At 46.3% G+C, this 11,737-nt stretch overlaps 2 protein-coding genes across 2 annotated transcripts; one reads left to right on the top strand and one right to left on the bottom strand.

Moving 5' to 3' along the window:
* Window positions 1-418: 418 nt before the first annotated feature.
* ENTR1 (endosome associated trafficking regulator 1) lies at window positions 419-4,643 on the bottom strand (the record flags this gene model as incomplete). The annotated part of the gene is made up of 7 exons (XM_082008822.1): window positions 419-616; window positions 1,081-1,220; window positions 1,953-2,015; window positions 2,617-2,728; window positions 3,496-3,569; window positions 4,154-4,429; window positions 4,530-4,643. The coding sequence occupies 7 exons, from the start codon at window positions 4,641-4,643 to the stop codon at window positions 523-525; spliced, it is 873 nt and encodes a 290-aa protein (XP_081864948.1). The 3' UTR covers window positions 419-522.
* A 289-nt stretch (window positions 4,644-4,932) lies between these two features.
* PMPCA (peptidase, mitochondrial processing subunit alpha) lies at window positions 4,933-9,943 on the top strand (the record flags this gene model as incomplete). Its single annotated transcript, XM_082009201.1, has 13 exons — window positions 4,933-4,985; window positions 5,124-5,326; window positions 5,518-5,597; window positions 5,941-6,023; window positions 6,342-6,436; window positions 6,595-6,695; window positions 7,085-7,348; window positions 7,606-7,698; window positions 7,967-8,085; window positions 8,584-8,674; window positions 8,798-8,860; window positions 9,105-9,249; window positions 9,585-9,943. The coding sequence occupies 13 exons, from the start codon at window positions 4,933-4,935 to the stop codon at window positions 9,752-9,754; spliced, it is 1,560 nt and encodes a 519-aa protein (XP_081865327.1). The 3' UTR covers window positions 9,755-9,943.
* Window positions 9,944-11,737: the final 1,794 nt, after the last annotated feature.

The raw sequence follows: 11,737 nt of genomic DNA, 5'->3' as shown, positions 1-11,737 counted from the left end.
CGCACGTGGCCGGCGCGAGGGCGCTCCCGGGTCCCCTCTCCCCGCCCCCGCTGTCGCAGCAACCGCACACCGGCTGTGCCACCGCCTCCGCGGCCTTTAATAGCCCCGCAAAACGCGTTACACGGCGGCCGGAGCGGGGATTACAAACCGCCTCCGCGGGTCGAGCCCCGGGGACTCGCGGCGCTGCACGAAGCCCCCGCAACTCCTTTCCCGCGGCGGCAAGGAACACCCAGCCGAGGAGAGGAATGCAAGGGAGGTCCCAGCCAAATCCCGCGGCGCTGGCGGGGCGTGGCGCAGGGGCGGCCGTGGTCCCCGCCCCGCAGGAAGAGGACGTACTCTTGTCCCTTCGGGTTTTAGCGACTCGGCGGCCGTGGCTGCACGGTGGGTAGACACGGAGGAGCCGGTTCTGCATCAGCGCCTGCAGCTTTGCACATGGTAACGAGGTCGAGTATCAGAAATTAATTTTTAAGTAATGATTTCTGCACGAAAGCCAAGTTCTCCATTTGAGTCCGTTTTGTAGTTTTACTGTCCGTCTTCTGACATTTCAGAAATTCTGTCTATTGATTTAAGGAGATCAGCAACGAGCTGCAATGATTCTGCTCCGGAGACCAGCTGCCTGGAGTGTGGGAGAGAGACAGCATTAGACCAGGGAGAAGGGAGAGGACAAACAGCCGGGTGCTGCTCTGTGGCGCTTACCCACACAGTTGGGTTTTTCAAGCAGCAGCTGATCTGGACTTCACTTCCTGAAGTACAAGAGTCTTAGAGAAGTGAAGTATAAGAGACTTAGAGGGTCTAATAGTTTTACATTAAGTAAAAAATACTTACAATGTAAGTGTAAGTAGTACATAAAAAGTATAAAATAACTACAATTTACATTGTAGTTATTTTTATTACCTAAACTTGGAGGAAAATACATTGCAGGTAAGTACATCGCATGGATTAGCGGGTCTGGCTTACACAATACAAGAACCTGAGTTTTAATCCTTTAAAAACCACAACACTGAGGACATTCAGCTGTGACCTCAGTATTTAGACAGGCATCTGGGATAGTGTTAGGAGAGTCGTCTTAAAACAACTCACTTTATTGATGACTGGGAGTTTGTTATAACTGTGAGGAGGTTCTGTAAGGCAATATCTGCATTTCGTTTCACTGCGGCCAGACTCGCTGACTGGCCCAACCTCAAGGCCTCGTTCTCCATCTTGTAATTCTTCAGCTGAACCTGGGGAGCAAACAAACAAAAACTCAATATGAAAATAACTGTAAAACTCCAGTAGATGCTTTACAACTAAAGCAACTAATGAATACATTCATACAGCAATTTACTACGTAAAACAACGAATGAATAGATCCCATAATCAGACTGCCTACACAGAATGTCTTCCCAGCTCTGGAGAGCATCTCTGACTGAAAACTACAATTCGGAAACCTTTATTAAAACTGAAAATGTAGGCATTTTCACGATAGCCTGCCAGGCAGCAGCCCTCAAGTCTGCTTGCTGCATAAAACTAGTCCAGTGTTAAAGCGATGTATTCCAACCCCAAAGGTGGGGACAGAAGCTGCTTCCTGACACCAATGTTATCATTTAACACTGCGCAGGCTCTGCTGAGCTACCTGTAGTATCTCTTGAGCTTCTCTCCCGTCTCTGCCAGGCACCTTCCTACAGCCAAACAGCCATTTGACCTGCTGCATTATGGCATTCATAGGGCCCATGAATTTCAAAGTAACATGAAAATTCAACAAAATTGTAAGTGAAGTACCACATGTCACAGAGATGAAGTTAACAGTCTGCACAGAGCTGAAATGTTCTAGTCTAGAACATCTTCTACAGCATTCACTAGGAAAAGTGAGGCATATTAGAAGTTTTTTTATATCCTTTTCATAGGCTCAATTTCAAGATGTATGCTTTCAGCCCCAGTACCTTCAGCAAGGACTTAAGAATACCGCTTCATACCTGAAGTAACGCATTTTCCTGTTTCAGTTTTGTAGCACTGTTTTCTGCTTTAACAGCCCGTTTCTGAAATAGAATAAAGATTATTTATACCATAGCAGTGCTTAGGACACAGCAGGCAGTTTGAGCTATGTAGGAATGCATGATTCCAGCACATAATTTGAAGTGGTTCGGTTTGTGTTACACCGCCTCGTGTTCCAAATGCTTTACGAGATGGGGATAGTGGTCCGAAGTCATGTCTGATCAGCTGTCTCCTCCTCTCCCCATTTTTCGTTTCTGATATCTTCAAGTGCTATCCATCACTTCAGGACACTGATTTTTTTTTTTTTTGGACAAGAGCAAAAGGTACTTGGTATAAATATCTAAGCAGGAAAAACAGCTCTTAGTTCCTATAGGAGGTGTTTTCAGGAGGCTGCAAAAAAGCAACTCAAGCTGTTGATGAATCCAGAAATGGTACTAAGGCAAAGATGTCCCTTACTCTAGACTGTGACACAACCTTGTTATACAGGAAAAGTTTGAACTCGTGTCTGAGCAGTTTAGTGCACACATGGGTGAAGCAATCACTTCAGCTTCCCTCACTCTCCTGGGGGAGGAAGGAAAAGGAGCAGAATTACATTGTTCCAGCTGCGGACAAGCTTCTGCTGCTATGGCAAACACCAATACTTACAGTCATCAGCTGCAGATTTTGTTCCACGTGCTGCACCATTGCTTCCAAATCCTGTGCTTCTTTTTCTTCCTTAATTTTGTTTTCCTCAAGCTTTTTTTCGAGCTTTCTCATCCTTAAAAAAAACCATGAGATAATGTTCAGTAAGCACTTGAAAGATTAAATACCTTAGTAAGAAAATGCTAGAGAAGGATCAAGAAACTCATTCTTTAGTGTTATAAGAAAAATGAAGTCTTCCCACAGAAGTACACTTCTAGGCTGCGGCTCAGGGGATTTCTTTGTTCAACAGCTATTAGCATTAATGGGAACTATACAGCTGAATGCAGAAAGACCATACAGAAAACACCGCTGTTCACAATCAGTCTAGATAAAGGTAATTCTGAAACAGATGGTTACCCCATTACCAGGAAGTACAAGCTGCCTCACTGCAAGGAGCAGAGGATTCAGATGGGAACTTAAGAAATTGCCACCTGGATCGGTCACCAGGTTGTTTAACCTCAGAAAATTCAAGTCTCCCAATACCAAGTTGCTCACCAGCAAAAATAAAAACGCTTTTCTTGCTTCAAAGGAGAGAGATTAATATCCATTATTTTGTTAATCTGAAGCTTTGTGAAATGCATCAAGCCCGACCCTCATTTTCACTAACCATCTAATCTGCATGAAGTGTAAGCCACACAAACACACTCATCAGATATCAGCTTGCTACTTACTTTCCAAGCCTTTTTCAATAAGAAAACCAGGTTTGTTAGAGCTTTTTAACAAATAGCATAATTTCAACTACATTTGTCTTCTTTAAAGATGTTGACTGTTTCCAGTGAGCACCTCTTCTAAGACAACTCCTTGCTTACGTGGTTACTTTCCCCCATACTGTGGCTTACGCACTTGTCTGCTTGAGTTTCAGAGAAAGTCTGAAGCTTATTGATCTTGCTTCTCAAACTGGCATTCTCTTCTTTTAGCTAAAAAACCAAAAATTCTCATTAGAAATGAGGGTGTGGTTTCACAACACTACTAGCACTCCAAGACCAGTACCAGAAGAAGTATTCAGCCTTAAGCCTTGTGCTGGGAAGTCTTACACTTTCTACCGCATTCAAGCTTACTTTCACACCTAGTTTTCCCCTCTCAAAACCATTTAACTTCACTAACCCTGTGGGGCACAGAAATGTGGTGCCAAGCAACCACTGCAGATGTGACTAATCAAATGCTATTAATTCTTAATTAATATGACCTCAAGGAGCAAGAGCATGAGGAAGTCACCTGGCTCATGTCAAAAGCAGTAAGGCAGACAAGGTACTGAATCTGACTCATGCTGTAGAGCAGCTTTTCAGACCTATTTCTCTTTCTCAAGCTGTCCTAACAACAAGCTGCCACGTATCGCACAGCTCTTGCTGACAGCACGGTTTAATAACACAGGAGGCTGACACCAAGTTTCTGTAACAACCCGATACACAAGCTCAGAGCTAGCTTGGCAGAAGTAGGAGCCCACAGGCGGCGTTTGTGTCTGCCCTGAGAAAGGTGCCGTGGGTACAGCAGAGGTGCTTACCTCTTCGTAGCTGGGCTGCCGAAGCGAGTGAAAACCCGGCCCTGGGGAGGTTCCGAGGGAAGCCACGCTCGGGTCCTCGCTGCCTGCCAGCCCCGCGCCCTCGCAGAAGAAGGAGCCGCCGGAGGGCGAGGAGGGACCCGTGGCGGCGAGATGGGCTTGCTCCACGGCCAAGGGCTGGTAGCTCCCGCTCCATTCTTCCTCCTCCTCTTCCGCCTCTCCGGGCGGCAACAGATCCACGAATAAAAGGGGGCCGAGGCTTGGGCCCGGCCGGGCCGCCTGCGGAGGGGAGAGCAGAGCAGAGCAGAGGGGCCGAGGTGGGCGCGGGACGGGCGCCTTAGCGCGGCGGTGCCCAGCCGCGCCTCCGCTCAGGCCCTACCTGGCGAGCACCGCCCACCTCCTCGCCGCTCCGAGCCTTGCTGCGGACGAACTCGTGGAAGGAGAAAGGGTTGGGTTCGGCCGAGCCCACCACCGGCAACCCCTCCGCCGCCATGGCAGCCCCGCCTCGGCCTCCTCCGCGACCCGGGCAGTCACCGACCGCAGAGCGGGCCCTCGCCTCAGAGCGGGCCCCGCCTTCCCTCAGAACGGACCAATTAACAAGCGACCACCACACCCTCATCCAATCGCGGCCTCACCCGAGTCCCGCCTCTCCGGGGAGGCGAGGCCACGCTCCTTTCCCCGCCCATCCAGTCCCTGGGGTCAGCGCAGCTGCGCAGTGTCCCTTGCCCCGCACAGGCGTAACCCCGCGCCGGGCGGCACTGAGGCTACCGGGTGACGGCAAGATGGCGGTCGCCATGGCGTGGCTGCGACGGGGTGCCTGGGGCCCGGCCCGGCGGTGAGCGCTCCCTCCGTCACCCGCGGGGGAAATGGCGGGGTGGGGGGAATGCAGAGCCTGGTACCGGCCGCTGGGGAGGTGCTGCCTGGGCGCTCGGCCTCGTCCCGTCTTCTGACGGCGGCTCCCGCTGCACCGCAGGAGCGGGCTGGCGGCCAGCCGGAGCTACAGCGGCGGCGGCGCCTACCCCAGCGTGTCGCTGACCTGCCCGCTGCCCGGCGTGCCCAAGGCGGTGTTCGCGGCGGCCGAGGGCCGGGAGCGGTTCGAGACGCGGGTGTCGGTGCTGGAGAACGGGCTGCGCGTCGCCTCCCAGAACAAGTTCGGGCAGTTCTGCACCGTGGGCCGTGAGTACCTGCGCCCAGCAAGGGGGGCGGGGGCGGCACTGGGCCGTGCCACTGGCCCGGCCTGAGCTGGCCCGGCCCCAGGGACGTGGTGGTGACATTTCGCCTCCTTGGGGAGCCGGGTGCCAGGCCTGTGTGTAAGGACCAGGGCTGGAGGTAAAAATCACGCTGACTTCTTCTCTTCTTAATGCTAGTTCTTATAAATTCGGGATCAAGACATGAAGCGAAATACCTCAGTGGTATCTCTCACTTCTTGGAAAAGCTGGCCTTCTCTGTGAGTACCATATTTGTTATAGCGGGGTCCCGGAGTTTGGGCAAAACGTCAGAAATCTGCATAGCAATGAGCGACCCGGAGCGAGAGAGCAGCTGAAGGCAGGGTCTGCTCCTCACTGTGGCACTGTGGGTTTGACCTGTTTAAATAGATGATGGTATTCCTAGTTGTTATGACCAAAATTATATTTTGAAAGTCTGTTATGCTTTCACCTCCAAGATCAGTGAATACTTAGGAAACCATTTGACTTAAAGGAATGTAGAACATGATGTTTGTTCTGAGACACACTGAAGGATTATAAATTTATTGTTCTACTAATTCATAACAGTGCTATCTTCATTCTTAGTCCACAGCTCAGTTTGGCAGCAAAGATGAAATTCTCCTCACCTTAGAAAAGCATGGGGGCATTTGTGACTGCCAGGCATCGAGGTATGACTCTCTTTCTCTGTGCTCTGTTGCCTGAGTGGTTGTAACACTGACAGCAGTTTGAGTTGCTTTTTCTGGCGTGTGACAGTAAAAGTCAGTTTTTGCTTCTAAGCAGCAGAAGTCGATTTGTGGTGACTGCTAAGCAGCTACAAAAGTGAACCTGAAAGGGTTATAAAACTCAGTTCTACTTCCTTTTGAAAGCATTTAATGATAATGATCAAGCAGCTTGATCTGTGATTTCCTGATGCACATTTACTGAACAATCATAGAATGGTCATAGATGTGACTTCTCAGTGCAGAACCCCTCTGCTTGTGTTGCAGGGACACCATAATGTATGCTGTTTCTGCTGACACCAAAGGCCTGGACACAGTGGTCAACTTGCTGGCTGATGTAGCACTACAGCCCAGGTTATCAGGTGTGGGAACATAAGTCTCTGTCTCAAAAAAAGACTCCCAATGCATTGCTGTGAGATTTTAGAGTTCTTCGTTTGACCATGCTCATCAAGAAGTTACCATGTAGCAGTTGGGTATTTTGCATGGTGGTTGTTATCTCTTGCTTTCTTTCTTACTACAGATGAGGAAATTGAGATGACGCGAACAGCTATACGATTTGAGCTTGAAGACTTGAATATGAGACCTGATCCAGAGCCTCTCCTCACAGAAATGATCCATGCGGTAAAACACTGAAAAGCCTTAATCTTGTGTGCAATCCCCTGTATGAGACATGCTGCATACTCTTCCTCAGTTTTTCCTCAACTTCAAGGTTTATTTTAGATTATTCTGAAAACAGATTTTTCTGTTATTCAGTTAGATTTCAGTGGTGAGAGAATTTTGCTGTCCCTCCACTTTGAAATCCTACATTCTACACATGTAAAAGATTTTAATCTAAACTAAAACTGGTATATGTTGTATTTGTTGACATGTTGTTGAGTTACGCCAACAATAATGCTCAGCCTTTCCTCTCTTACGTGTCTCAAATAGATAGGCATAATTCTAAAACAGAAAGTTTAGATGGCAGAGGGTGAAGTAATATTTGTTACTTTAATGTATCTGTTTCCTTTTAGGCAGCCTACAGAGACAATACAGTTGGACTGAACAGATTCTGCCCAGTGGAAAACACTGACAAAATTGATCGAGAAGTCCTGCATTCGTACCTGCGCAACTACTATACGCCAGACAGGATGGTGCTTGCCGGGGTGGGAATCGAGCATGAGCAGTTAGTGGAGTGTGCGAAGAAACATCTGCTTGGCATGGAGCCGGTGTGGGGCAGCGGGCAGACCAAGGATGTGGACAGATCTGTGGCTCAGTACACAGGAGGCATTGTCAAGGTAAAAGGAACGTTGAGGTGGCATTGTGCCTCTTCCTTTCTGTTGGAGGTGCAGATCTGGATTTGAGCCGATTCCTTTGTAGGCTTTGCTTCTTTAAAATTACATACTGTAGATGTAGAAGTACAGTCTATTAATGTGTAGCCAAAACTGGCTATGACAGCTATTATCTGGGTGACAGGTTAATTATTGGGAATGTATCAAGCTGGATACAACAGAGGTGAACATCAGTCCTAATAATTTCTCTGCCCTCCCCACAGGTTGAGAAAGATATGTCCGATGTGAGTCTGGGCCCTACTCCCATCCCAGAGCTTACCCACATCATGATTGGGTTAGAAAGCTGCTCATTTTTAGTAAGTATCAACCTAAAATCCTTTGTTTTGGGTGCCCTGTACTCGAAGAATCCCAGGCTACTCTGTCTCATCATGTAAACAGTGGCAGTCTTGCTGCTGATGCTGCACATACATACAAGCAGCTTTTTCACCGACAGTTTGATGAAAGCACTGACCTTCACTCTCTTCTCGTGCCGTGTTTCTTTCCGACTCTTCTTCTCCCTCTTTACTCATCCCAGACCCTTGAGAGCTCTGCTATTAGCTGACTACATTTCTTGTTGCAATTTAGGAGGAAGATTTCATTCCCTTTGCGGTATTAAACATGATGATGGGAGGTGGTGGCTCTTTTTCAGCTGGAGGGCCTGGGAAGGGCATGTTCACGCGACTTTATCTCAATGTGCTCAACAGGTTTGTTTGCATTTCTGTTTAAGGGGTAGCAGAAACCGTCTTCTCCAGCAGGTTCACATGGAAGGCTTCATCTTTTGAAAGCCAACACCCCCAGGTTTTACATTACATTAGCTTATTCTGCTTGAAACGTGTGGGACTGATTTGCCAATGGGCATTTTGAGAGGGTGAAGGTAAAGGGCAGAAGTGACCAGGAATCTTGTCTTTCTCCACTAGCTCAATCCATCCTGTCATCAGGGGACATTAACAGAATTGGCAGCAGGTACCAGTAATGCTGCTCTGTACTGTTCTGGGTTTGGTTTCAAGGATGCAAGGGGAGAAGTGGAGAAGGAAGTAGATGGCACTCACAGAAATTGTGTCGGAGGCAGGGATTGACAGTTCTCATTGGCACTGCTGAGAATCCTGAAATGCATTGGGAAGGGACATGCTGTCCAGGTTTGTTTAACTTTTACATTCAAATTCTGTGTTTTAAAATTTTAAATATTGTTTGTATACTCACAGGCACCACTGGATGTATAATGCGACCTCTTACCACCACAGTTATGAGGATACAGGACTGCTGTGTATACATGCCAGTGCAGATCCAAAACAGGTATATAGTCCTGTATTCAAAGACAGATGTCCTTACAAAGTAATCACATCACTTATTACCAGGCAGTAATGTTAACAGAATAAGCATTGTTCTGATCTTCTTTCAATTATCTGTTTTTCCTAGGTTCGAGAGATGGTGGAAATCATCACAAGAGAATTCATCCTAATGGCAGGAGCAGTAGGAGAGGTCAGCAGCTTAACTTGCAGACTATGCAGGTGGTCTTTGAGCTGAAACAATGCATTGCACTGTCCTTGCTAGAATGAATTTTTGTAGATAAGTATGTTACATATTTCTGTAAAAGAACATAGTAGCTTTAGCAACACATTCACAAAGAGGAAGGTGTTTGCAGAACTCTTATGTTGTATCTTGTATTAGAGAGCAGTGGCCAGACTTTTTTGAACATCTGTTTGTATTTGCTGCTCATTTACAGGTAGAACTTGAGCGAGCAAAGACGCAGCTGAAGTCCATGCTCATGATGAACCTTGAGTCTCGGCCAGTTATCTTTGAAGATGTGGGAAGGCAAGTGTTGGCAACAAACACAAGGAAGCTACCTCATGAGCTCTGTGACCTGATCAGTGAGTAGACACCACTCTTCCTTGCCTTGACTGCTTTGTAGGTACAATTGGGTGGGGGAAGCAACTTACAACATATTCTTGTTAACACAGATGAATTGCCTTAGAAAGCATGGGGGCATAAATACTACAGATAGATATTTCAAACTGATCTTAACTGCTTGCAGGCTAGCACAATGCTTATTTTTGTCAGAAGGAAGGAAAAAACAAGCATAGTAGAGAAGGTCTAGAGTTAGTGATTGGTTTTCTGAGCATGGGGTCTGACAGCTCATAATAAAGCTGCTTCATGCTATTTAGAATGTAGTTGTCACAGCTCTGGCTTTTTTATTTTTCTGCAGGTCAGGTGAAATCTACTGATCTCAAGAGAGTGGTCACTAAGATGCTTCATAAAAAACCAGCTGTGGCTGCACTGGGTGACTTAACAGATTTGCCCACTTACGAACACATTCAGGCAGCACTTTCCAGTAAGGATGGGCGACTCCCTCGGATGTACCGGCTCTTTCGATAAAGCAGTGCAACTTGCACATGTCTGACAGACTTGCTTCTTTTTTAATATGTTTTTGAGATTATAATATTGCTGCAAGCCTTCCCTCCCGATCTTTCCAGGCGTACTGTGCAAACATGGAGCTATGCTACAGCCCAACAAAGCTGCTTCAGAACACTGAAGAGCTCATTACACTTAAAGGCCCACCCTGGCTCTGGATGAGTACTTTGACCCTCTGAGTCAGTTACAAGAGAAGATGGGTGTATACAGCCTTCTCTTGGCACTGGGGAGAACATAGCAAGCCAACATATTCATTTCATCACTACAACTGAAAGCATGTATCTGAGAAATTGTCAGTCACTGCTGTTTGTTACCACTTACTTAATCATATCAGCAGTAGAGGTGGGGATGTCGCACTGGAGGTCTTGGGGCGTGCCCTTGAGGAATGTGGTGGCCTGTTAAAGAGCTTGGCTTACACAGATGAATTCAAAGAATATTTATAGCTGTTAACAAGGTGAACAAAGATGTCATCAAACTGAATTGGGAAAATACTGGTTATTATCCAGGTGAAGTTAGACAAGTTGCCTGCAGGCCAGGTTTTGTTAAAAGCATCATGGGTCATTTTATCAGTGTAATTTACCATCTGTAGTACTACTAGAAGTCACATACCTGGAATAACTTCATAATTTTGCTAGAGCTCAGAGGAAAGTAGACCTATGCATAACCAGCAGTTTCTGGGGAGTCCATATACAGAGCTACTATGCATAATGCTACATGGACACTTACTGTACAATTAAAGCAATCCTATTCTTTAGGTTTTTCACTTATAAGTAAGTGAACTATGCTAAAAAAGAAAAGTTCTTTTACTCCAGAGTTGGTATCCAAACAGGTAGTTATTAAAGGAGTTACTGCTGCACACTACTGTCTTCAGATTGTCACACACATGAACTTAAGGCTTTGCAAAAAGAAGACACAAGTGTCAGTCTCAGAGCTCAGCTAGGAGTCAAGATCAACAAAATTATGTCCAGAAAGCTCCTGACATGAAGCTAAGTGCCACGCATTTGATATACTGAAGAAATGGAGACCCAAAAGAGAAGAAGTAAAACACCTGATTTACAAAATCCCCTAACATACAGGCTTAAAAATGTAGAGCGCTGCATTGCAGCACTTCACTGGCTCTGTGCGCTGTAAGGAACAATCAATCACACTGGGAGCAGAACACTGTGAGGCAGCTATTACCTGCTTAATCCCCCCACCTTTCCTCATGCAACTAAAGAAAACATGTTGCATTGCTTCTTGTGGAACCCACAGTATGAAACTCCTATTCAGTTGTTATGTATGTTTGTAAGAAAATAAGAGAGACCTCTAAATGACTGGAGCAAGTTGTAAGAGTTCTATAATTCATCAGCTACTGGCTGGGTTTCTTGAACTGGCAGGGGAAATGTGCTTTGTTTGTTCAATGCAAATGATTCCAAAGAAATCTGTCCCCTTCTTCCAGTTGAAGACAAATTGTTCAGGTCACCCAAACGGTTAACATGCATCACAGTCAAAGAACTCTAGTTCTGGCAACCCTGCAATAAAAGCTGGTTCTCATTTAAGATACTGCATTAATTTATTTTTATTCCTTTAAAAAGAAAGGAAATCCAAATACCTGATGGCTACAGACAGGTCAGTGCCATAAAGGTTCGTACCGCAGAACAGAAGCTCTGTCTTGGACAGGTTGCATAGTTAGCAGCACTTCCTCCAAGTTGTTTGCACGGTGGTGTATGTGCTAAGGTGATTAATGATCCAGCTGATCTGTGCCCACGAAGAGTTTTTAAGTATTAGCTGTACTTAACATTTTACCAGTGCCACACTGGTCCATGTAGTATGTTTAGTCTTAAGACAACACTATTTCAAAAATAGCAAGTTATTCACAGTTCACTGAATTGGAAAAATAAAAACAACAGGAATTAACTCTAATCAGAGGTAATGGAACCGTGCTGATCTGACTTGCTGCAGTTTCGC

This window comes from Phaethon aethereus (assembly GCF_964289735.1).
Source record: "Phaethon aethereus genome assembly, chromosome: 20".
Classification (NCBI taxonomy): domain Eukaryota; kingdom Metazoa; phylum Chordata; class Aves; order Phaethontiformes; family Phaethontidae; genus Phaethon; species Phaethon aethereus.
This window is presented reverse-complemented; position numbering and strand designations above follow the sequence as displayed.